The sequence below is a fragment of the Mustelus asterias genome, chromosome 13, assembly GCF_964213995.1.
Source record: "Mustelus asterias chromosome 13, sMusAst1.hap1.1, whole genome shotgun sequence".
Lineage (NCBI taxonomy): Eukaryota > Metazoa > Chordata > Chondrichthyes > Carcharhiniformes > Triakidae > Mustelus > Mustelus asterias.
In genome coordinates this window covers 46,482,160-46,506,476 of record NC_135813.1, presented here as the reverse complement: position 1 = coordinate 46,506,476, position 24,317 = coordinate 46,482,160, and the positions used below count along the sequence as shown (strand labels likewise).

Sequence of the window (24,317 nt, the reverse complement as noted above, 5' to 3'; positions counted from 1 at the left end):
CATGCCCCTGCCGGTCCTGCCTGAGACTCCTCCCCCACTGGTGCAGGTATAAAGGTGACTGCTCCCCACCCCCCTGCCTCAGTCTCTGGACCAGTTCATCGGCATGGGTGTGCTCCAAGTCTTTTGCGAATAAAAGCCTATTTGTTCTAGCATACAAACTAGTCTTTGCTTGATTGATAGTGCATCAGGCGTACAGTGTGTTAGCTTTTATTGGTAGAGGGATTGAGTTTCGGAGCCATGATGTCATGTTGCAGCTGTTCAAAACTCTGGTGCGCTCGCACGTGGAGTATTGCGTACAATTCTGGTCGCCGCATTATCGGAAGGATGTGGAAGCATTGGAAAGAGTGCAGAGGAGATTTACCAGGATGTTGCCTGGTATGGTGGGAAGGTCTTATGAGGAAAGGCTGAGTGACTTGAGGTTGTTTTCGTTAGAGAGAAGAAGGTTAAGAGGTGACTTAATAGAGGCAGACAAGATGATCAGAGGATTAGATAGGGTGGACAGTGAGAGCATTTTTCCTCGGATGGTGATAGCTAGCATGAGGGGACATAGCTTTAAATTGAGGGGTGATAGATATAGGACAGATGTCAGAGGTAGGTTCTTTACTCAGAGAGTAGTAAGGGCGTGGAATGCCCCTGCCTGCAACAGTAGTGGACTCGTCAACATTAAGGGCATTTAAAGGGTCATTGGATAAACATATGGATGATATTGGAATAGTGTAGGTTAGATGGGCTTTAGATTGGTTTCACAGGTCGGCACAACATCGTGGGCCGAAGGGCCTGTACTGCGCTGTAATGTTCTATGTTCTATGATGTCTGAAAGGGGGCGGCACAGTAGCGTAGTGGTTAGCACTGCTGCTTCACAGCTCCAGGGACCTGGGCTCGATTCCCGGCTCGGGTCACTGTCTGTGTGGAGTTTGCACATTCTCCCCATGTCTGCGTGGGTTTCCTCCAGGTGCTCCAGTTTCCTCCCACAGTCCAAAGATGTGCGGGTTAGGTTGATTGGCCAAGCTAAATTGCCCCTTAGTGTCCTGGGATGCGTAGATTAGAGGGATTAGCGGGTAAATATGAGGGTTAGAGGGATTAGCGGGTAAATATGTGGGGATATGGGGATAGGTCCTGGGTGGGATTGTTGTCAGTGCAGACTTGATGGGCCGAATGGCCTCTTTCTGCACTGTAGGGGTTCTATGGTTCTTGGTTTTATGGAGGAATAAGAAACTTTATTATTCTTTCATGGGATTTGGGCGTCACTGGCTAGGCCAGCATTTATTGCCCATCCTTAACCAACCTTAAGAAGGTAGTCGTGAGGTGCCTTTTTGAACCGCTGCAGACTATGTGGTGTAGGTACACCCTCAGTGCTGTTTGGGAGGGAGTTCCAGGATTTTGACCCAACGACAGTGAAGGAACGGTGATATATTCCCAAGTCAGGATGGTGAGTGACTTGGAGGGAAATATACAGGTGGTGATGTTCCCAGGTATCTGCAGCCTTTGTGTCTCTGGTAGTGGTCCTGGGTTTAGAAAATGCTGTTGAAGGACGATTGGTGAATTGCTGCAGTGCATCTTGTATCGAGCACACATTCTCTTACTGTGCATGGCGAGTGGAGGGAGGGATGTTTAAGTTGATTCTGATCAAGCAGATTGCTTAGAGAGACAGAGAGGTTTAGGGAGGCATTTCCAGAGTTAGGGACTGAAGCTGCTGAAGGCATGGCTGCCAATGATGGAGTGATTAAAATCGGGAATGTACCAAGAGGCCAGCATTGGAGGGGGTGTGTAAATATCCCAGAGGATTGTTAGGCTGGAAGAGAAAGATAGGAAGGGGTGAAGCATGGAGTGATTTGAAAACAAGGATTCAAAAATTTAAATTGCTGAATCCAGAGGCAGCAGAGATCAGTGAGCAGAAGGGTGGTGGTGAGTAGGGCTCGTTGTGAGAAAGGAGATGGGCAGCAGTGTTTTGGATGAACTCCAGTTTACAGACAGTGGAAGCTGAGGACAGCATTGGAATATTGGGCGGGAATTTTACCACCACGCCCGCCCTGGAATCAGGGTGGGTAGGCATGGCTCGCAGAATGGAATTGTCCTTTGTTGACCTTGGGTGGGATTTTACGAGCCTCGCCCAAGCGATGTTGTATAATACTGGCCATGAAGTCTGGAGCTACCAGAAGCATGCATGAGGGTTTCAGAAGCAGATTAGTTGAGGCAGGGGTGGAGATCACTGAGCACTGGCACTGAGATGACTGAGTCCCTGGCACTGTGAGGCAGCAGTGCTAACCACTGTGCCACCATGCTGCCCTGGGTTGCTTCACAGAGGGAAAATTAAACAATGTGCTTGTTTTCCCCCAATGCTACACTTGATCGCGAACAATCAGGGTCAGTGTTAGGGTAGTGTCCGGGTCAAGGTCAATCCCAGTTTAATGCTAAGGTTAACTCTCAGTTTCTCATACGTACGTTTGTCCCATTGTACACTCCGATTTGCACCAGTTTCCCTTTCTGCACATTGACAATGCTGTAGTTAGAAAACTTTCGATCCCCTTCATCATTAAACTCCACTTGTCCTGTGAAGCCTTCACGATATTTAGTGGACAGCAGAACCCTGCGGGGAATGGACACACAACACCTCAGCAACTGTAATGTGAACATAACTGCAATTAATCAGATCTCAGAGTGCCTGATCTCCTGAAACTGAGAGTGGCTAAATGTTAATGTGTGTGTGCTGACTTGTGGCCTGTTTACTCAGGCTGAAGCCTATCCTAAACTCCATGGGGTCAATACTGCTCCTGATCTCAGGTGAGACTACTTACAGAGATTGTGGGTGCACTGGTAATAATCTTCCAATAATACCTAAATTTTGGCAATTGGTCCAGTCGATTGGAAAACTGCCAATCTAACATTCAAAATGGGAGGGAGACAAAAAACAGGTAATTCGCCAAGGTAGGACTTCCTTCCAAGTGAGGACTGAACTGCCACCAATCAATGCTCATTAGAGCATGAAATGAGAGTGGATCCATTGGAGACAGTGGGGTGGCATTTCCTGCTGACTCTCCAGATGACGGGCGCCAAGCAATTACCATCCTGAAAATTCAGATCGCTCAGAACCTCCTCCTTTCTCACTTTTCTCCTTTCTCACTTTTCTCCAGTAAACCACAAAGCCTGTTGGGATGGTGTTGGGGCTACAGAATGTGTCTGTTAAAGAATTCTTCATAATCTTCTACATGTTAACAGCAAGTCTTTATTAACTATTTGTAACTCTAAACACATGCTTGGTTTTATTGGTCAGTACATTGAATGCAGGAGTTGGGACGTCTTGTTGAAGTTGTACAAGACATTGGTAAGGCCACACTTGGAATACTGTGTGCAATTCTGGTCACTCTATTATAGAAAGGGTATTATTAAACTAGAAAGAGTGCAGAAAAAATTTACTCGGATGCTACCGGGACTTGATGGGTTGAGTTATAAGGAGAGGCTGAATAGACTGGGACTTTTTTCTCTGGAGCGTAGGAGGCTGAGGGGTGACCTTATAGAGGTCTATAAAATAATGAGGGGCATAGACAAGGTAGTCAATATCTTTTCCCAAAGGTAGGGGAATCTAAAACTAGAAGGCATAGGTTTAAGGTGAGAGGGGAGAGATACAAAAGTGTCCAGAGGAGCAATTCTTTCACACAGAGGGTGGTGAGTGTCTGGAACAAGCTGCCAGAGGTAGTAGTAGAGGCGGGTACAATTTTATCTTTTTAAAAAGCATTTAGATAATTACATGGGTACGATGGGTATAGAGGGATATGGGCCAAATGCGGGCAATTGGGATTAGTTTAGAGGTTTTAAAAAAAAAGGGCGGCATGGACAAGTTGGGCCGAAGGGCCTGTTTCCATGCTGTAAACCTCAATGACGCTATGACTCTATATACAGTAATGAGTATCGGCAAGGAACTATCCCCATGTCGAGGTCTTTAACCGGTCCCGACTCCAGCCCACACTGACCCTTGGACTGGGCCATGTGACTTCTTACATCACTATGAGGATGGTACTGTACACTGTCCCACATTAAACCTCTCTGTGCCAGACCTTTACACTATAGCATCCACATTTCTTTTAACTGACTTTTGTTCCACTAACAACATATTTTAAACTCCCAAAGAAACTCATTTCCAGCAGTGAATATAAAGGATCTAAAAGGAGCAGTCCAGCGTTCCACACAGAGCATTGAGGTGATTATTTAAAGATGAAGATATACAGCATCATGAATACAGTGAATGTAAGCCTGGAATTAACTTCATACCTTTTAAACAGCGGTCCTGTTTTCCAGATGTTGGTGTTCCCCACGCAACCTTTCGGAGGGTCAGTGATGTTTTCCTTTTCAAACAGTTCGTGGATGGATTGTGCCACGATACCAACAGCGTCATTAATGTGAGCACTTTCATTTTTACCATCGATCAATTGCAAACCAATTACACCTGCACAGGAATTCAAACCAGCACATATCAAAGCAGAAAACCGTGGCCTGGGATGTTCCAGACCCATCGTGCCAACCCAACACAGGGAATGTGCTGAGCCAAACAAAATCCATTGATATTTGGAGCAAGTGGATATGAGATGTAACAGAGTGATACAGTGAGGGGTGCGGGGTCTATCAGAGTGTTACAGTGAGGGGTGTGGGGTCTATCAGAGTGTTACAGTGAAGGGTGTGGGGTAGATCAGAGTGTTACAGTGAGGGGTGTGGGTATATCAGAGTGTTACAGTGAAGGGTGTGGGGTAGATCAGAGTGTTACAGTGAGGGGTGTGGGTATATCAGAGTGTTACAGTGAAGGGTGTGGGGTCTATCAGAATGTTACAGTGAGGGGTGTGGGGTCTATCAGAATGTTACAGTGAAGGGTGTGGGGTATATCAGAGTGTTACAGTGTGGGGGGGGGTATATCAGAATGTTACAGTGATAGGTGTGGGGTATATCAGAATGTTATAGTGAGGGGTGTGGGGTATATCAGAGTGTTACAGTGATAGGTGTGTGGTATATCAGAATGTTACAGTGAGGGGTGTGGGGTCTATCAGAGTGTTACAGTGAAGGGTGTGGGGTATATCAGAGTGTTACAGTGAGCGGTGTGGGGTATATCAGAGTGTTACAGTGATAGGTGTGGGGTATATCAGAATGTTACAGGGATAGGTGTGGGGTATATCAGAGTGTTACAGTGAGGGGTGTGGGGTATATCAGAATGTTACAGTGATAGGTGTGGGGTATATCAGAGTGTTACAGTGAGGGGTGTGGGGTATATCAGAGTGTTACAGTGAGGGGTGTGGGGTATATCAGAATGTTACAGTGATAGGTGTGGGGTATATCAGAATGTTACTGTGATAGGTGTGGGGTATATCAGAATGTTACAGTGATAGGTGTGGGGTATATCAGAATGTTACAGTGAGGGGTGTGGGGTCTATCAGAGTGTTACAGTGAAGTGTGTGGGGTATATCAGAGCGTTACAGTGAGGGGTGTGGGGTATATCAGAGTGTTTTACAGTGAGGGGTGTGGGGTATATCAGAGTGTTACAGTGAAGGGTGTGGGGTATATCAGAGTGTTACAGTGATAGGTGTGGGATATATCAGAGTGTTACAGTGAGGGGTGTGGGGTACATCAGAGTGTTACAGTGAGGGGTGTGGGTAATATCAGAATGTTACAGTGATAGGTGTGGGCTATATCAGAATGTTACTGTGATAGGTGTGGGGTATATCAGAATGTTACAGTGATAGGTGTGGGGTATATCAGAGTGTTACTGTGAGGGGTGTGGGATCTATCAGAGTGTTACAGTGAAGGGTGTGGGGTATATCAGAGTGTTACAGTGAGGGGTGTGGGGTGTATCAGAGTGTTACAGTGAGGGGTGTGGGGTATATCAGAGTGTTACAGTGAAGGGTGTGGGGTATATCAGAGTGTTACAGTGAGGGGTGTGGGGTATATCAGAATGTTACAGTGAAGGGTGTGGGGTATATCAGAGTGTTGCAGTGAGGGGTGTGGGGTATATCAGAATGTTACAGTGAGGGGTGTGGGGTATATCAGAATGTTACAGTGAGGGGTGTGGCGTACATCAGAGTGTTACAGTGAGAGGTGTAGGGTATATCAGAGTATTACAGTGGGGATGTGGGGTATATCAGAATGTTGTAATGAGAGGTGTGGGGTATATCAGAATGTTACAGTGAGGGGTGTGGGGTCTATCAGAATGTTACAGTGAGGGGTGTGGGGTATATCAGAATGTTGCAGTGAGGGGTGTGGGGTATATCAGAATGTTGCAGTGAGGGGTGTGGGGTATATCAGAGTGTTACATTGAGAGGTGTAGGCTATATCAGAGTGTTACAGTGAAGGGTATGGGATATATCAGAGTATTACAGTGAGGGATGTGGGGTATATCAGAGTGTTACAGTGAGGGGTGTGGGGTATGTCAGAATGTTACAGTGAGGGGTGTGGGGTATATCAGAGTGTTACATTGAGAGGTGTAGGCTATATCAGAGTGTTACAGTGAGAGCTGTATTGTGTATCAGAGTGTTACAGTGAGAGCTGTAGTGTATATCAGAGTGTTACAGTGAGGGGTGTGGGATATATCAGAACGTGACAGTGAGGGGTGTGGGGTATATCAGAGTGTTACAGTGAGGGGTGTGGGGTATATCAGAGTGTTACAGTGAGGGGTGTGGGGTATATCAGAATGTTACAGTGAAGGGTGTGGGGTATATCAGAGTGTTACAGTGAGGGGTGTGGGGTATATCAGAATGTTACAGTGAGGGGTGTGGGGTATATCAGAATGTTACAGTGAGGGGTGTGGCGTACATCAGAGTGTTACAGTGAGAGGTGTGGGTTATATCAGAGTGTTACAGTGGGGGATGTGGGGTATATCAGAATGTTGTAATGAGAGGTGTGGGGTATATCAGAATGTTACAGTGAGGGGTGTGGGGTATATCAGAATGTTGCAGTGAGGGGTGTGGGGTATATCAGAGTGTTACATTGAGAGGTGTAGGCTATATCAGGGTGTTACAGTGAAGGGTATGGGATATATCAGAGTATTACAGTCGGGGATGTGGGGTATATCAGAATGTTCCAGTGAAGGTGTGGGGCATATCAGAGTCTCACAGTGAAGGGTATATCAGATTGTTACAATGAGGGATGTGAGGTTTATCAAAATTCTATAGTAGGGCTGTGGGGTATATCAGAGAGTTGCGGTGAGGGATGTGGGGTATATTAGAGTATTACAGTGAGCGGTGTGAGGTATATCGGAGAGTATTAAAGTGAGGCATGTGGGGTATATCGGAGCGTTACATTGAGGGGTGTGGGGTATATCAGAGAGTATTACAGTGAGGGGTTTGGGGTATATCAGAGTATTACAGTGAGGGGTGTGAGGTATATCGGAGAGTATTAAAGTGAGGCATGTGGGGTATATCGGAGCGTTACTTTGAGGGGTGTGGTGTATATCAGAGAGTATTACAGTGAGGGGTGTTGGATATATCAGACTGTTACAAAGAGGTGTGTGGGCTATATCAGAGTGTGAGGTTACTGTTGGACTTTAACCTGGTGTTGTTAAACTTCTTACTGTATCAGAGTGTTACAGTGAGGGGTATATCAGATTGTTACAATGAGGGGTGTGGGGTATATCAGAGTGTTACAGTGAGGGGTGTGGGATCTATCAGAGTGTTACAGTGAAGGGTGTGGGGTATATCAGAGTGTTACAGTGAGGGGTGTGGTGTATACCAGAGTGTTACAGTGGGGGATGTGGGGTATATCAGAATGTTGTAATGAGAGGTGTAGGGTATATCAGAGTGTTACAGTGAGGGATGTGGGGTATATCAGAGTGTTACAGTGAGGGGTGTGGGGTATGTCAGAATGTTACAGTGAGGGGTGTGGGGTATATCAGAGTGTTACATTGAGAGGTGTAGGCTATATCAGAGTGTTACAGTGAGAGCTGTATTGTGTATCAGAGTGTTACAGTGAGAGCTGTAGTGTATATCAGAGTGTTACAGTGAGGGATGTGGGATATATCAGAACGTGACAGTGAGGGGTGTGGGGTATATCAGAGTGTTACAGTGAGGGGTGTGGGGTATATCAGAGTGTTACAGTGAGGGGTGTGGGGTATATCAGAATGTTACAGTGAAGGGTGTGGGGTATATCAGAGTGTTACAGTGAGGGGTGTGGGGTATATCAGAATGTTACAGTGAGGGGTGTGGGGTATATCAGAATGTTACAGTGAGGGGTGTGGCGTACATCAGAGTGTTACAGTGAGAGGTGTGGGTTATATCAGAGTGTTACAGTGGGGGATGTGGGGTATATCAGAATGTTGTAATGAGAGGTGTGGGGTATATCAGAATGTTGCAGTGAGGGGTGTGGGGTATATCAGAGTGTTACATTGAGAGGTGTAGGCTATATCAGGGTGTTACAGTGAAGGGTATGGGATATATCAGAGTATTACAGTCGGGGATGTGTGGTATATCAGAATGTTCCAGTGAAGGTGTGGGGCATATCAGAGTCTCACAGTGAAGGGTATATCAGATTGTTACAATGAGGGATGTGAGGTTTATCAAAATTCTATAGTAGGGCTGTGGGGTATATCAGAGAGTTGCGGTGAGGGATGTGGGGTATATTAGAGTATTACAGTGAGCGGTGTGAGGTATATCGGAGAGTATTAAAGTGAGGCATGTGGGGTATATCGGAGCGTTACATTGAGGGGTGTGGGGTATATCAGAGAGTATTACAGTGAGGGGTTTGGGGTATATCAGAGTATTACAGTGAGGGGTGTGAGGTATATCGGAGAGTATTAAAGTGAGGCATGTGGGGTATATCGGAGCGTTACTTTGAGGGGTGTGGTGTATATCAGAGAGTATTACAGTGAGGGGTGTTGGATATATCAGACTGTTACAAAGAGGTGTGTGGGCTATATCAGAGTGTGAGGTTACTGTTGGACTTTAACCTGGTGTTGTTAAACTTCTTACTGTATCAGAGTGTTACAGTGAGGGGTATATCAGATTGTTACAATGAGGGGTGTGGGGTATATCAGAGTGTTACAGTGAGGGGTGTGGGATCTATCAGAGTGTTACAGTGAAGGGTGTGGGGTATATCAGAGTGTTACAGTGAGGGGTGTGGTGTATACCAGAGTGTTACAGTGGGGGATGTGGGGTATATCAGAATGTTGTAATGAGAGGTGTAGGGTATATCAGAGTGTTACAGTGAGGGATGTGGGGTATATCAGAGTGTTACAGTGAGGGGTGTGGCGTATATCAGAACGTTACAGTGAGGGGTGTGGGGTATATCAGAGTGTTACAGTGAGGGGTGTGGCGTATATCAGAACGTTACAGTGAGGGGTGTGGGGTATATCAGAGTGTTACAGTGAGGGGTATATCAGAGTGTTACAGTGAGAGCTGTAGTGTATATCAGAGTGTTACAGTGAGGGATGTGGGATTGATCAGAACGTGACAGTGAGGGGTGTGGGGTATATCAGAATGTTACAGTGAGGGGTATGGGGTGTATCAGAGTGTTACAGTGAGAGGTGTAGGCTATATCAGAGTGTTACAGTGAAGGGTATGGGATATATCAGAACGTGACAGTGGGGGATGTGGGGTATATCAGAGTGTTACAGTGAAGGGTATGGGATATATCAGAGTATTACAGTGGGGGATGTGGGGTATATCAGAATGTTCCAGTGAAGGTGTGGGGCATATCAGAGTCTCACAGTGAAGGCTATATCAGATTGTTAGAATGAGGGATGTGAGATTTATCAAAATTCTATCGTAGGGCTGTGGGGTATATCAGAGAGTTGCAGTGAGGGGTGTGGGGCATATCAGAGTGTTACAGTGAGTGGTGTGGGGTATATCAGAGAGTTACAGTGAGGGGTGTGGGGTATATCAGAGTATTACAGTGAAGGGTGTGGGGTATATCAGAGTGTTACAGTGAGGGGTGTGGGGTATATCAGAGTGTTACAGTGAGGGGTGTGGGGTATATCAGAGTGTTACAGTGAAGGGTGTGGGGTATATCAGAGTGTTACAGTGAGGGGTGTGGGGTACATCAGAGTGTTACAGTGAAGGGTGTGGGGTATATCAGAGTGTTACAGTGAGGGGTGTGGGGTATATCAGAGTATTACAGTGAGGGGTGTGGGGTATATCAGAATATTACAGTGAAGGGTGTGGGGTATATCAGAGTGTTACAGTGGAGGGGTGTGGGGTATATCAGAATGTTACAGTGAGGGGTGTGGGGTATATCAGAATGTTACAGTGAGGGGTGTGGCGTACATCAGAGTGTTACAGTGAGAGGTGTAGGGTATATCAGAGTATTACAGTGGGGGATGTGGGGTATATCAGAATGTTGTAATGAGAGGTGTGGGGTATATCAGAATGTTACAGTGAGGGGTGTGGGGTCTATCAGAATGTTACAGTGAGGGGTGTGGGGTATATCAGAGTGTTACATTGAGATGTGTAGGCTATATCAGAGTGTTACAGTGAAGGGTATGGGATATATCAGAGTATTACAGTGGGGGATGTGGGGTATATCAGAATCTTCCAGTGAAGGTGTGGGGCATATCAGAGTCTCACAGTGAAGGGTATATCAGATTGTTACAATGAGGGATGTGAGGTTTATCAAAATTCTATAGTAGGGCTGTGGGTTATATCAGAGAGTTGCGGTGAGGGATGTGGGGTATATCAGACTGTTACAGTGAGGGGTGTAAGGTATATCAGAGAGTTACAGTGAGGGGTGTGGGGTATATCAGAGTATTACAGTGAGGGGTGTGAGGTATATCGGAGAGTATTAGAGTGAGGCATGTGCGGTATATCGGAGCGTTACATTGAGGGGTGTTGGATATATCAGACTGTTACAAAGAGGTGTGTGGGCTATATCAGAGTGTTACAGTGAGGGGTATATCAGAGTGTTACAGTGAGAGCTGTAGTGTATATCAGAGTGTTACAGTGAGGGATGTGGGATTGATCAGAACGTGACAGTGAGGGGTGTGGGATTGATCAGAACGTGACAGTGAGGGGTGTGGGGTATATCAGAATGTTACAGTGAGGGGTATGGGGTGTATCAGAGTGTTACATTGAGAGGTGTAGGCTATATCAGAGTGTTACAGTGAAGGGTATGGGATATATCAGAGTATTACAGTGGGGGATGTGGGGTATATCAGAATGTTCCAGTGAAGGTGTGGGGCATATCAGAGTCTCACAGTGAAGGCTATATCAGATTGTTAGAATGAGGGATGTGAGATTTATCAAAATTCTATCGTAGGGCTGTGGGGCATATCAGAGTGTTACAGTGAGGGGTGTAAGGTATATCAGAGAGTTACAGTGAGGGGTGTGGGGTCTATCAGAATGTTACTGTGATAGGTGTGGGGTATATCAGAGTGTTACAGTGAGGGGTGTGGGGTATAACAGAATGTTACAGTGATAGGTGTGGGGTATATCAGAGTGTTACAGTGAGGGGTGTGGGATCTATCAGAGTGTTACAGTGAGGGGTGTGGGGTATATCAGAATGTTACAGTGAAGGGTGTGGGGTATATCAGAGTGTTACAGTGAGGGGTGTGGGGTATATCAGAATGTTACAGTGAGGGGTGTGGGGTATATCAGAATGTTACAGTGAGGGGTGTGGCGTACATCAGAGTGTTACAGTGAGAGGTGTAGGGTATATCAGAGTATTACAGTGGGGGATGTGGGGTATATCAGAATGTTGTAATGAGAGGTGTGTGGTATATCAGAATGTTACATTGAGAGGTGTAGGCTATATCAGAGTGTTACAGTGAAGGGTATGGGATATATCAGAGTATTACAGTGGGGGATGTGGGGTATATCAGAATGTTCCAGTGAAGGTGTGGGGCACATCAGAGTCTCACAGTGAAGGCTATATCAGATTGTTACAATGAGGGATGTGAGATTTATCAAAATTCTATCGTAGGGCTGTGGGGTATATCAGAGAGTTGCAGTGAGGGGTGTGGGGCATATCAGAGTGTTACAGTGAGGGGTGTAAGGTATATCAGAGAGTTGCAGTGAGGGGTGTGGGTTATATCAGAGTATTACAGTGAAGGGTGTGGGGTATATCAGAGTGTTACAGTGAGGGGTGCGGTGTACATCAGAGTGTTACAGTGAAGGGTGTGGGGTATATCAGAGTGTTACAGTGAGGGGTGTGGGGTATATCAGAATGTTACAGTGAGGGGTGTGGGGTATATCAGAATGTTACAGTGAGGGGTGTGGCGTACATCAGAGTGTTACAGTGAGAGGTGTAGGGTATATCAGAGTATTACAGTGGGGGATGTGGGGTATATCAGAATGTTGTAATGAGAGGTGTGGGGTATATCAGAGTGTTACAGTGAGGGGTGTGGGGTCTATCAGAATGTTACAGTGAGGGGTGTGGGGTATATCAGAGTGTTACATTGAGATGTGTAGGCTATATCAGAGTGTTACAGTGAAGGGTATGGGATATATCAGAGTATTACAGTGGGGGATGTGGGGTATATCAGAATGTTCCAGTGAAGGTGTGGGGCATATCAGAGTCTCACAGTGAAGGGTATATCAGATTGTTACAATGAGGGATGTGAGGTTTATCAAAATTCTATAGTAGGGCTGTGGGGTATATTAGAGAGTTGCGGTGAGGGATGTGGGGTATATCAGACTGTTACAGTGAGGGGTGTAAGGTATATCAGAGAGTTACAGTGAGGGGTATATCAGATTGTTACAATGAGGGGTGTGGGGTATATCAGAGTGTTACAGTGAGGGGTGTGGGATCTATCAGAGTGTTGCAGTGAAGGGTGTGGGGTATATCAGAGTGTTACAGTGAGGGATGTGGGGTATATCAGAGTGTTACAGTGGGGGATGTGGGGTATATCAGAATGTTGTAATGAGAGGTGTGGGGTATATCAGAGTGTTGCAGTGAGGGATGTGGGGTATATCAGAGTGTTACAGTGAGGGGTGTGGCGTATATCAGAATGTTATATCATTTATATATATCACAAATAGCAGAGGTCCCAGTACAGAGCCCTGCGGAACACCACTGGTCACAGACCTCCAGCCGGAAAAAGACCCTTCGACCACTACCCTCTGTCTCCTATGGCCAAGCCAGTTCTCCACCCATCTAGCCACTTCTCCTTGTATCCCATGAGCCTTAACCTTCTTAACCAACCTGCCATGTGGGACTTTGTCAAATGCCTTACTGAAATCCATATAGACGACATCCACGGCCCTTCCTTCATCGACCGTTTTTGTCACTTCCTCAAAAATCTCCACCAAATTTGTAAGGCACGACCTCCCATGCTGTCTGTCACTAATGAGATTGTTTCGTTCTAAATGCACATACATCCTGTCTCTAAGAATCCTCTCCAACAACTTCCCTACCACGGACGTCAAGCTCACCGGCCTATAATTTCCTGGGTTATCCCTGCTACCCTTCTTAAACAACGGGACCACATTCGCTATCCTCCAATCCTCAGGGACCTCACCCGTGTCCAAAGAAGCGACAAAGATTTCCGTCAGAGGCCCAGCAATTTCACCTCTCGTCTCCCTGAGCAGTCGAGGATAGATGCCATCAGGCCCTGGGGCTTTGTCAGTTTTAATGTTCCCTAAAAAACCTAACACTTCCTCTCTTGTAATGGAGATTTTCTCTAACGGGTGAACACCTCCCTCCGAGACACTCCCGGTTAACACGCCCCTCTCCTTCGTGAATACCGATGCAAAGTATTCATTTAGGATCTCCCCTATTCCCTTGGGTTCTAAGCATAATTCCCCTCCTTTGTCCCTAAGAGGTCCGATTTTCTCCCTGACAACTCTTTTGTTTCTAACGTATGAATAGAATGCCTTAGGATTCTCCTTAATCCTGCCTGCCACTTGGTGTGCAAGTCCACAAATCCTTGAAGGTGGCAACACAGGTGGAGAAGGTGGTGAAGAAGGCATATAGAACATAGAACATAGAACATAGAAAGCCACAGCACAAACAGGCCCTTCGGCCCACAAGTTGCGCCGATCACATCCCCACCTCTAGGCCTATCTATAGCCCTCAATCCCATTAAATCCCATGTACTCATCCAGAAGTCTCTTAAAAGACCCCAACGAGTTTGCCTCCACCACCACCGACGTCAGCCGATTCCACTCACCCACCACCCTCTGAGTGAAAAACTTACCCCTGACATCTCCTCTGTACCTACCCCCCAGCACCTTAAACCTGTGTCCTCTCGTAGCAACCATTTCAGCCCTTGGAAATAGCCTCTGAGAGTCTACCCTATCCAGACCTCTCAACATCTTGTAAACCTCTATCAGGTCACCTCTCATCCTTCGTCTCTCCAGGGAGAAGAGACCAAGCTCCCTCAACCTATCCTCATAAGGCATGCCCCCCAATCCAGGCAACATCCTTGTAAATCTCCTCTGCACCCTTTCAATGGCTTCAACATCTTTCCTGTAATGAGGTGACCAGAACTGCGCGCAGTACTCCAAGTGGGGTCTAACCAGGGTCCTATAAAGCTGCAGCATTATCTCCCGACTCCTAAACTCAATCCCTCGATTAATGAAGGCCAGTACGCCGTACGCCTTCTTGACCGCATCCTCCACCTGCGAGGCCGATTTAAGAGTCCTATGGACCCGGACCCCAAGGTCCTTCTGATCCTCTACACTGCTGAGAATGGTACCCTTCATATTATACTGCTGCTTCATCCCATTGGATCTTGCCTTTATAGGACGGGGTATAGAGTATAAAAGCTGGAGTCTGATGATGCAGCTGTATAGAACGCTGGTTAGGCCACATTTGGAGTACTGCGTCCAGTTCTGGTCGCCGCACTACCAGAAGGACGTGGAGGCATTGGAGAGAGTGCAGAGAAGGTTTACCAGGATGTTGCCTGGTATGGAGGGTCTTAGCTATGAGGAGAGATTGGGTAGACTGGGGTTGTTCTCCTTGGAAAGACGGAGAATGAGGGGGGATCTAATAGAGGTATACAAGATTATGAAGGGTATAGATAGGGTGAACAGTGGGAAGCTTTTTCCCAGGTCGGAGATGACCATGATCACGAGGGGTCACGGGCTCAAGCTGAGAGGGGCGAAGTATAACTCAGACATCAGAGGGACGTTTTTTACACAGAGGGTGGTGGGGGCCTGGAATGCGCTGCCAAGTAGGGTGGTGGAGGCAGGCACGCTGACATCGTTTAAGACTTACCTGGATAGTCACATGAGCAGCCTGGGAATGGAGGGATACAAACGATTGGTCTAGTTGGACCAAGGAGCGGCACAGGCTTGGAGGGCCGAAGGGCCTGTTTCCTGTGCTGTACTGTTCTTTGTTCTTTGTTACAGTGAGGGTTGTGGGGTATATCAGAGTGTTACAGTGAGAGCTGTAGTGTATATCAGAGTGTTACAGTGAGAGCTGTAGTGTATATCAGAGTGTTACAGTGAGGGGTATGGGGTATATCAGAATGTTACAGTGAGGGGTATGGGGTGTATCAGAGTGTTACATTGAGAGGTGTAGGCTATATCAGAGTGTTACAGTGAAGGGTATGGGATATATCAGAGTATTACAGTGGGGGATGTGGGGTATATCAGAATGTTCCAGTGAAGGTGTGGGGCATATCAGAGTCTCACAGTGAAGGCTATATCAGATTGTTAGAATGAGGGATGTGAGATTTATCAAAATTCTATCGTAGGGCTGTGGGGTATATCAGAGAGTTGCAGTGTGGGGCATATCAGAGTGTTACAGTGAGGGGTGTAAGGTATATCAGAGAGTTACAGTGAGGGGTGTGGGGTATATCAGAGTATTACAGTGAAGGGTGTGGGGTATATCAGAGTGTTACAGTGAGGGATGTGGGGTATATCAGAGTGTTACAGTGAGGGGTGTGGGGTATAACAGAATGTTACAGTGATAGGTGTGGGGTATATCAGAGTGTTACAGTGAGGGGTGTGGGATCTATCAGAGTGTTACAGTGAAGGGTGTGGGGTATATCAGAGTGTTACAGTGAGGGGTGTGGGGTATATCAGAGTGTTACAGTGAGGGGTGTGGGGTATATCAGAGTGTTACAGTGAAGGGTGTGGGGTATATCAGAGTGTTACAGTGAGGGGTGTGGGGTATATCAGAGTGTTACAGTGAAGGGTGTGGGGTATATCAGAGTATTACAGTGGGGGATGTGGGGTATATCAGAATGTTGTAATGAGAGGTGTGTGGTATATCAGAATGTTACATTGAGAGGTGTAGGCTATATCAGAGTGTTACAGTGAAGGGTATGGGATATATCAGAGTATTACAGTGGGGGATGTGGGGCATATCAGAGTCTCACAGTGAAGGTTATATCACATTGTTACAATGAGGGATGTGAGGTTTATCAAAATTCTATAGTAGGGCTGTGGGGTATATCAGAGAGTTGCAGTGAGGGGTGTAAGGTACATCAGAGAGTTACAGTGAGGGGTGTGGGGTATATCAGAGTATTACAGTGAGGGGTGTGAGGTATATCGGAGAGTATTAGAGTGAGGCATGTGGGGTATATCGGAGCGTTACATTGAGGGGTGTGGGGTATATCAGAGAGTATTACAGTGAGGGTTGTTGGATACATCAGACTGTTACAAAGAGGTGTGTGGGCTATATCAGAGTGTTGCAGTGAGGGGTATATCAGATTGTTACAATGATGGGTGTGGGCTACATCAGAATGCTACAGTGAGAGGTGTGGGAGAGAGCAGAATTTTACCGTGAGGGGTGTGGGATATATCAGAGAGTCACAGTGAGGGGTGTGGGGTATATCAGAGTGTTTAGTGAGGGGTGTGGGGTATAACGGAGTGTTACAATGAGGGGTGTGGGGTATATCAGAATGTTACGGTAAGGAGTGTGGTGTATATCAAAATGTTACAGTGAGCGGTGTGGGCTATAGAAACCATAGAAAATTACAGCTCAGAAACAGGCCTTTTGGCCCTTCTTGTCAATGCCGAACCATTTTTTGTCTAGTCCCACTGACCTGCACTTGGACCATATCCCTCCACACCCCTCTCATCCATGAACCCATCCAAGTTTTTCTTAAATGTTAAAAGTGACCCCGCATTGACCACTTTATCTGGCAGCTCATTCCACACTCCCACCACTCTCTGCGTGAAGAAGCCCCCGCCTAATATTCCCTTTAAACTTTTCTCCTTTCACCCTTAACCCATGCCCTCTGGTTTTTTTCTCCCCTAGCCTCAGCGGATAAAGCCTGCTTGCATTCACTCTATCTATACCCATCAAAATCTTATACACCTCTATTAAATCTCCCCTCAATCTTCTACGCTCCAGGGAATAAAGTCCCAACCTATTCAATCTCTCTCTGTAACTCAGCTTCTCAAGTCCCGGCAACATCCTTGTGAACCTTCTCTGCACTCTTTCAACCTTATTTACATCCTTCCTGTAACTAGGTGACCAAAACTGTACACAATACTCCAAATTCGGCCTCACGATTGCCTTATATAACCTTGTAAGAAGTTTAACAACACCAGGTTAAAGTCCAACAGGTTTATTTGGTAGCAAAAGCCACACAAGCTTTCGGAGCTCTAAGCCCCTTCTTCAGGTGAGTGGGAATTCTGTTCACAAACAAAGTGAAACAGTTTCACTGGCTGTCTTGTCTGGAGACAATACACATCTTTTTAGCCTGTCTTGATGCTCTCTCCATTCACATTGTTTTGTTTCTTAAAGACTTGATTAGTTGTAAGTATTCGCATTCCAACCATTATTCATGTAAATTGAGTCTGTGTCTTTATAAGCTCTGTTTGTGAACAGAATTCCCACTCACCTGAAGAAGGGGCTTAGAGCTCCGAAAGCTTGTGTGGCTTTTGCTACCAAATAAACCTGTTGGACTTTAACCTGGTGTTGTTAAACTTCTTACTGTGTTTACCCCAGTCCAACGCCGGCATCTCCACATTATATAACCTTACCATAACACTCCAACTTTTATACTCGATACTACGATTTACAAAGGCCAATGTACCAAAGGCACTCTTTACGATCCTATCCACCTGTGACGTCACTTTTAGGGAATTCTGTACCTGTATTCCCGGATCCCTCTGTTCAACTGCACTCTTCAGAGTCCTACCATTTACCCTGTACGTTCTACTTTGGTTTCTCCTTCCAATGTACAATATCTCACACTTGTCTGCGTTAAATTCCATTTGCCATTTTTCAGCCCATTTTTCTAGTTGGTCCAAATCCCTCTGCAAACTTTGAAAACCTTCCTCACTGTCCACTACACCTCCAATCTTTGTATCATCAGCAAACTTGCTGATCCAATTTACCACATTATCATCCAGATCATTGATATAGATGACAAACAACAATGGACCCAACACCGATCCCTGCGGCACACCACTAGCCACAGGCCTCCACTCAGAGAAGCAATCCTCCACAACCACTCTCTGGCTTCTTCCATTGATGTGGAGATGCCGGCGTTGGACTGGGGTAAGCACAGTAAGAAGTCTCACAACACCAGGTTAATGTGACCCACATTGTCTGTGCATTTAAGACCTGGCTGGCTGTAGAGATTTGCATTCTAATCAGTATTCTGTAATTTGATTTCTGTGTCTGTGCCCTGTTTGAGAACAGAGACCACTCCATCTGACGAAGGAGCATTGCTCCGAAAGCTTATGGTATTTGCTACCAAATAAACCTGTTGGACTTTAACCTGGTGTTGTGAGACTTCTTACTGGTCTTCCATTGAGCCAGTGTCTAATCCAATTTACTACCTCCCCATGTATACCTAGCGACTGAACCTTCCTAACTAACCTCCCATGAGGGAGCTTGTCAAAGGCCTTGCTGAAATCCAGGTAGACAACATCCACCGCCTTCCCTTCATCCACTTTCCTGGTAACCTCCTCGAAAAACTCTAATATATTGGTCAAACATGACCTACCACGCACAAAGCCATGTTGACTCTCCTAATAAGTCCCTGTCTATCCAAATACTTGTAGATCCTATCCCTTATCACACCTTCCAATAACTTGCCCACCACCGACGTCAAACTTACTGGCCTATAATTTCCCAGATTTCTTTTGGAACCTTTTTTAAACAACGGAACAACATGAGCCACCCTCCGATCATCCGGCACCTCCCCCGTGAATACTGACATTTTAAATATGTCTGCCAGGGCCCCTGCAAGTTCAACACGAGCTTCCCTCAAGGTCCGTGGGAATACCCTGTCTGGTCCTGGGGATTTATCCACTCTGATTTGCCTCAAGACAGCGAGCACCTCCTCCCCTTTAATCTGTAAAGGTTCCATGACCTCCCTACCTGTTTGCCCTATTTCCGTAGACTCCATGCCCGTTTCCTCAGTAAATACGGATGCAAAAAAACCATTTAGTATCTCCCCCATCTCTATATCAGAGTGTTACAGTGAGGGGTGTGGGCTATATCAGTGTGTTACAGTGAGGGGTCTGGGCTATATCAGAGTGTTACAGTGAAGGGTATATCAGATTGTTACAATGAGGGATGTGGGCTATATCAAAATGTTACAGTGAGGGGTGTGGGGTATATCAGAGTGTTACAGTGAGGGGTGTGGGCTATATCAAAATGTTACCGTGAGGGATGTGGGCGATATCAGAGTGTTACAGTGAGAGGTGTGGGTATATCAGAGTGCTACATTGAGAGGTGTGGCGTATATCAGAGTGTTGCAGTGAGGGGTGTGGGGTATATCAGAATGTTGTAATGAGGGGTGTAGGGTATATCAGAATGTTACAGTGAGGGGTGTGGGGTATATCAGATTGTTACAAAGAGGGCTGTGGGCTATATCATAGTGTTACAACGAGGTGTGTGGGCTATATCAGAGTGTTACAACGACGGGTGTGGGCTACATCAGAGTGCTACAGTGAGGGCTGTGGTCTATATCAGTGAGTTACAGTGAAGGGTGCGGGGTATATCTGAGTGTTACAGTGAGGGCTTTGAGGTATATCAGAGAGTATTACAATGAGACGTGTGGGGTAGATCGTAACGTTACACTGAGGGGTATGGGGTATATCAGAGTGTTACAGTGAGGGGTGTGAGGTATATCAGAGAGTATTACAGTGAGGGGTGTGGGGTATACCAGGTTGGTACAAAGAGGGCTGTGGGCTCTATCAGAGTGTTACAACGCGGTGTGTGGGCTATATCAGATTATTACAATGAGTGGTGTGGGCTACATCGGAGTGCTACAGTGAGGTGTGTGGGGTATATCAGAATTTTACAGCGAGCAGTGTGAGATATATCAGAGAGTTACACTGAGAAGTGTGGGGTATATCAGAGCGTTTAGTGAGGGCTGTGGGGTATATCAGAGTGTTACAGTGAGGGGTGTGGGCTTTATCGGAATGTTACATTGAGGGGTGTGGGCTATATCAGAGTGTTCCAGCGAGGGTTGTGGGGTATAGGGTATATCAGAATGTTACAGTGAATGGTGTGGACTATTTCAGAGTGTTACAGTGAGGGGTGTGGGGTATATAGAACATAGAACAGTACAGCACAGAACAGGCCCTTCGGCCCACGATGTTGTGCCGAGCTTTATCTGAAACCAAGATCAAGCTATCCCACTCCCTATCATCCTGGTGTGCTCCATGTGCCTATCCAATAACCGCTTAAATGTTCCTAAAGTGTCTGACTCCACTATCACTGCAGGCAGTCCATTCCACACCCCAACCACTCTCTGAGTAACGAACCTACCTCGGACATCCTTCCTATATCTCCCACCACGAACCCTAAAGTTATGCCCCCTTGTAATAGCTCCATCCAACCGAGGAAATAGTCTTTGAACGTTCACTCTATCGATCCCCTTCGTCATTTTATAAACCTCTTTTAAGTCTCCCCTCAACCTCCTCCGCTCCAGAGAGAACAGCCCTAGCTACCTCAACCTTTCCTCATAAGACCTGCCCTCCAAACCAGGCAGCATCCTGGTAAATCTCCTTTGCACTCTTTCCAGCGCTTCCACATCCTTCTTATAGTGAGGTGACCAGAACTGCACACAATATTCCAAATGTGGTCTCACCAAGGTCCTGTACAGTTGCAGCATAACCCCATGGCTCTTAAACTCCAACCCCCTGTTAATAAAAGCTAACACACTGTAGGCCTTCTTCACAGCTCTATCCACAGCTGTGGATATGGACCCCAAGATCTCTCTGTTCCTCCACAGTCTTCAGAACCCTACCTTTGACCCTGTAATCCACATTTAAATTTGTCCTACCAAAATGAATCACCTCACATTTATCAGGGTTAAACTCCATCTGTCATTTTTCAGCCCAGCTTTGCATCCTATCTATGTCTCTTTGCAGTCTACAACAGCCCTCCACCTCATCCACTACTCCACCAATCTTGGTGTCATCAGCAAATTTACTGATGTACCCTTCAGCCCCCTCCTCTAAGTCATTAATAAAAATCACAAATAGCAGAGGACCAAGCACTGATCCCTGTGGCACTCTGCTCGCAATCTGCCTCCAGTCCGAAAATTTTCCATCCACCACCCTCTGTCTTCGATCAGATATGGAGATGTGGAGATGCCGGCGTTGGACTGGGGTAAACACAGTAAGAAGTTTAACAACACCAGGTTAAAGTCCAACAGGTTTATTTGGTAGCAAAAGCCACACAAGCTTTCGGAGCTGCAAGCCCCTTCTTCAGGTGAGTGGGAATTCTGTTCACAAACAGAGCATATAAAGACACAAACTCAATTTACATGAATAATGGTTGGAATGCGAATACTTACAACTAATCAAGTCTTTAAGAAACAAAACAACATGAGTGGAGAGAGCATCAAGACAGGCTGAAAAGATGTGTATTGTCTCCAGACAAGACAGCCAGTGAAACTCTGTGGGGGTTACAAATAGTGGGACATGAACCCAATATCCCGGTTGAGGCCGTCCTCGTGTGTGCGGAACTTGGCTATCAGTTTCTGCTCAGCGACTCAGGGTGGTGAGGGATTGGAATGCCCTGCCAGCATCAGTAGTAAATGCGCCTAGTTTGGGGGCGTTTAAGAGATCCGTAGATAGGTTCATGGACGAAAAGAAATTGGTTTAGGTTGGAGGGTCACAGTTTTTTTTTTTAACTGGTCGGTGCAACATCGTGGGCCGAAGGGCCTGTTCTGCGCTGTAATGTTCTATGTTCTATGTTCTATGACTCTGCGCCGTCGTGTGTTGCGAAGGCCGCCTTGGAGAACGCTTACCCGAATATCAGAGGCCGAATGCCCGTGACCGCTGAAGTGCTCCCCAACAGGAAGAGAACAGTCTTGCCTGGTGATTGTCGAGCGGTGTTCATTCATCCGTTGTCGCAGCGTCTGCATAGTTTCCCCAATGTACCATGCCTCGGGACATCCTTTCTTGCAGCATATCGGGTAGACAACGTTGGCCGAGTTGCAAGAGTATGTACTGTGTACCTGGTGGATGGTGTTCTCACGTGAGATGATGCACTTCAGCGGTCACGGGCATTCGGTCTCTGATATTCGGGTAAGCGTTCTCCAAGGCGGCCTTCGCGACACACGACGGCGCAGAGTCGCTGAGCAGAAACTGATAGCCAAGTTCCGCACACACGAGGACGGCCTCAACCGGGATATTGGGTTCATGTCCCACTATTTGTAACCCCCACAGAGTTCCACTGGCTGTCTTGTCTGGAGACAATACACATCTTTTTAGCCTGTCTTGATGCTCTCTCCACTCATGTTGTTTTGTTTCTTAAAGACTTGATTAGTTGTAAGTAATCGCATTCCAACCATTATTCATGTAAATTGAGTTTGTGTCTTTATATGCTCTGTTTGTGAACAGAATTCCCACTCACCTGAAGAAGGGGCTTGCAGCTCCGAAAGCTTGTGTGGCTTTTGCTACCAAATAAACCTGTTGGACTTTAACCTGGTGTTGTTAAACTTCTTACTTCGATCAGATAGCCAGCTACCTATCCAATCGGCCAACTTTCCCTCTATCCCACACCTCCTTACTTTCATCATTAGCCGACCATGGGGGACCTTATCAAACGCCTTACTAAAATCCATGTATATGACATCAACTGCCCTACCTTCATCAACACACTTAGTTACCTCCTCAAAAAATTCTATCAAATTTGTGAGGCACAACTTGCCCTTCACGAATCCGTGCTGACTATCCTGGATTAATGGTCGTAAATCCCATCCCTAAGGACCTTTTCCATCAACTTACCAACCACCGAAGTAAGACTAACCGGCCTATAATTACCAGGGTCATTTCTATTCCCTTTCTTAAACAGAGGAACAACATTCGCCATTCTCCAGTCCTCTGGCACCATCCCCGTGGACAACGAGGACCCAAAGATCAAAGCCAAAGACTCTGCAATCTCATCCCTTGCCTCCCAAAGAATCCGAGGATATATTTCATCAGGCCCAGGAGACTTATCGACCTTCAGTTTATTCAAAACTGCCAGGACATCCTCCCTCCGAACATCTACTTCCTCCAGCCTATTAGCCTGTAACACCTTCTCTTCGTCAAAAACATGGCCCCTCTCCTTGGTGAACACTGAAGAAAAGTATTGATTCATCACCTCTCCTATCTCTACTGACTCCATACACAAGTTCCCACTACTGTCCTTGACCGGCCCTAACCTCTCCCTGGTCATTCTTTTATTCCTCACATAAGAGTAAAAAGCCTTGGGGTTTTCCTTGATCCGACCCGCCAAAGACTTCTCATGCCCCCTCCTAGCTCTCCTAAGCCCCTTTTTCAGCTCATTCCTTGCTAACTTGTAACCCTCAATTGAGCCATCTGAACCTTGTTTCCTCATCCCTACATCAGCTTCCCTCTTCCTTTTTACAAGACATTCTACCTCTTTTGTGAACCATGGTTCCCTCACTCGGCCATTTCCACCCTGCCTGACAGGGACATACCTATCAAGGACACATAGTATTTGTTCCTTGAAAAAGTTCCACTTTTCATTAGTGCCTTTCCCTGACAGTTTCTGTTCAAATCTTATGCCCCCTAATTCTTGCCTAATCGCATCATAATTACCTCTCCCCCAATTATAAACCTTGCCCTGCCGTACGCCCTATATTAGAATGTTACAGTGAGGGGTATGGGCTATATAAGAGTGTTACAGTGAGGGGTGTGGGCTACATCAGACTTTTACAGTGAGGGGTGTGGGGTATATCAGAGTGTTAAAGTGAGGGGTGTGCTGCATTTCAGAATGTTACAGTGAGGGGTGTGGGGTATATCAGAATGTTACAGTGAGGGGTATGGGGTATATCAGAATGTTACAGTGAGGGGTGTGGGGTATATCAGAGTGTTAAAGTGAGGGGTGTGCTGCATTTCAGAATGTTACAGTGAGGGGTGTAGGGTATATCAGAATGTTACAGTGAGGAATGTGGGGTATATCAGAGTGTTACAGTGAGGGGTGTGGGGTATATCAGAATGTTACAGTGAGGGGTGTGGGATATATCAAAATGTTAC

The 24,317-nt window shown here is 46.3% G+C and overlaps 1 protein-coding gene across 1 annotated transcript in view; it reads right to left on the bottom strand.

The window, feature by feature from the left end:
• Positions 1–24,317, bottom strand: part of grin1a (glutamate receptor, ionotropic, N-methyl D-aspartate 1a) — a 284,384-nt gene that overhangs the window by 98,715 nt on the left and 161,352 nt on the right. The window contains exons 7-8 of the mRNA XM_078227534.1: positions 4,267–4,441; positions 2,443–2,587 (exon numbers count right to left, since the gene is read on the bottom strand). Coding sequence (XP_078083660.1) covers positions 2,443–2,587; positions 4,267–4,441 — 320 coding nt within the window. The remainder of the gene's footprint in view (positions 1–2,442; positions 2,588–4,266; positions 4,442–24,317) is intronic.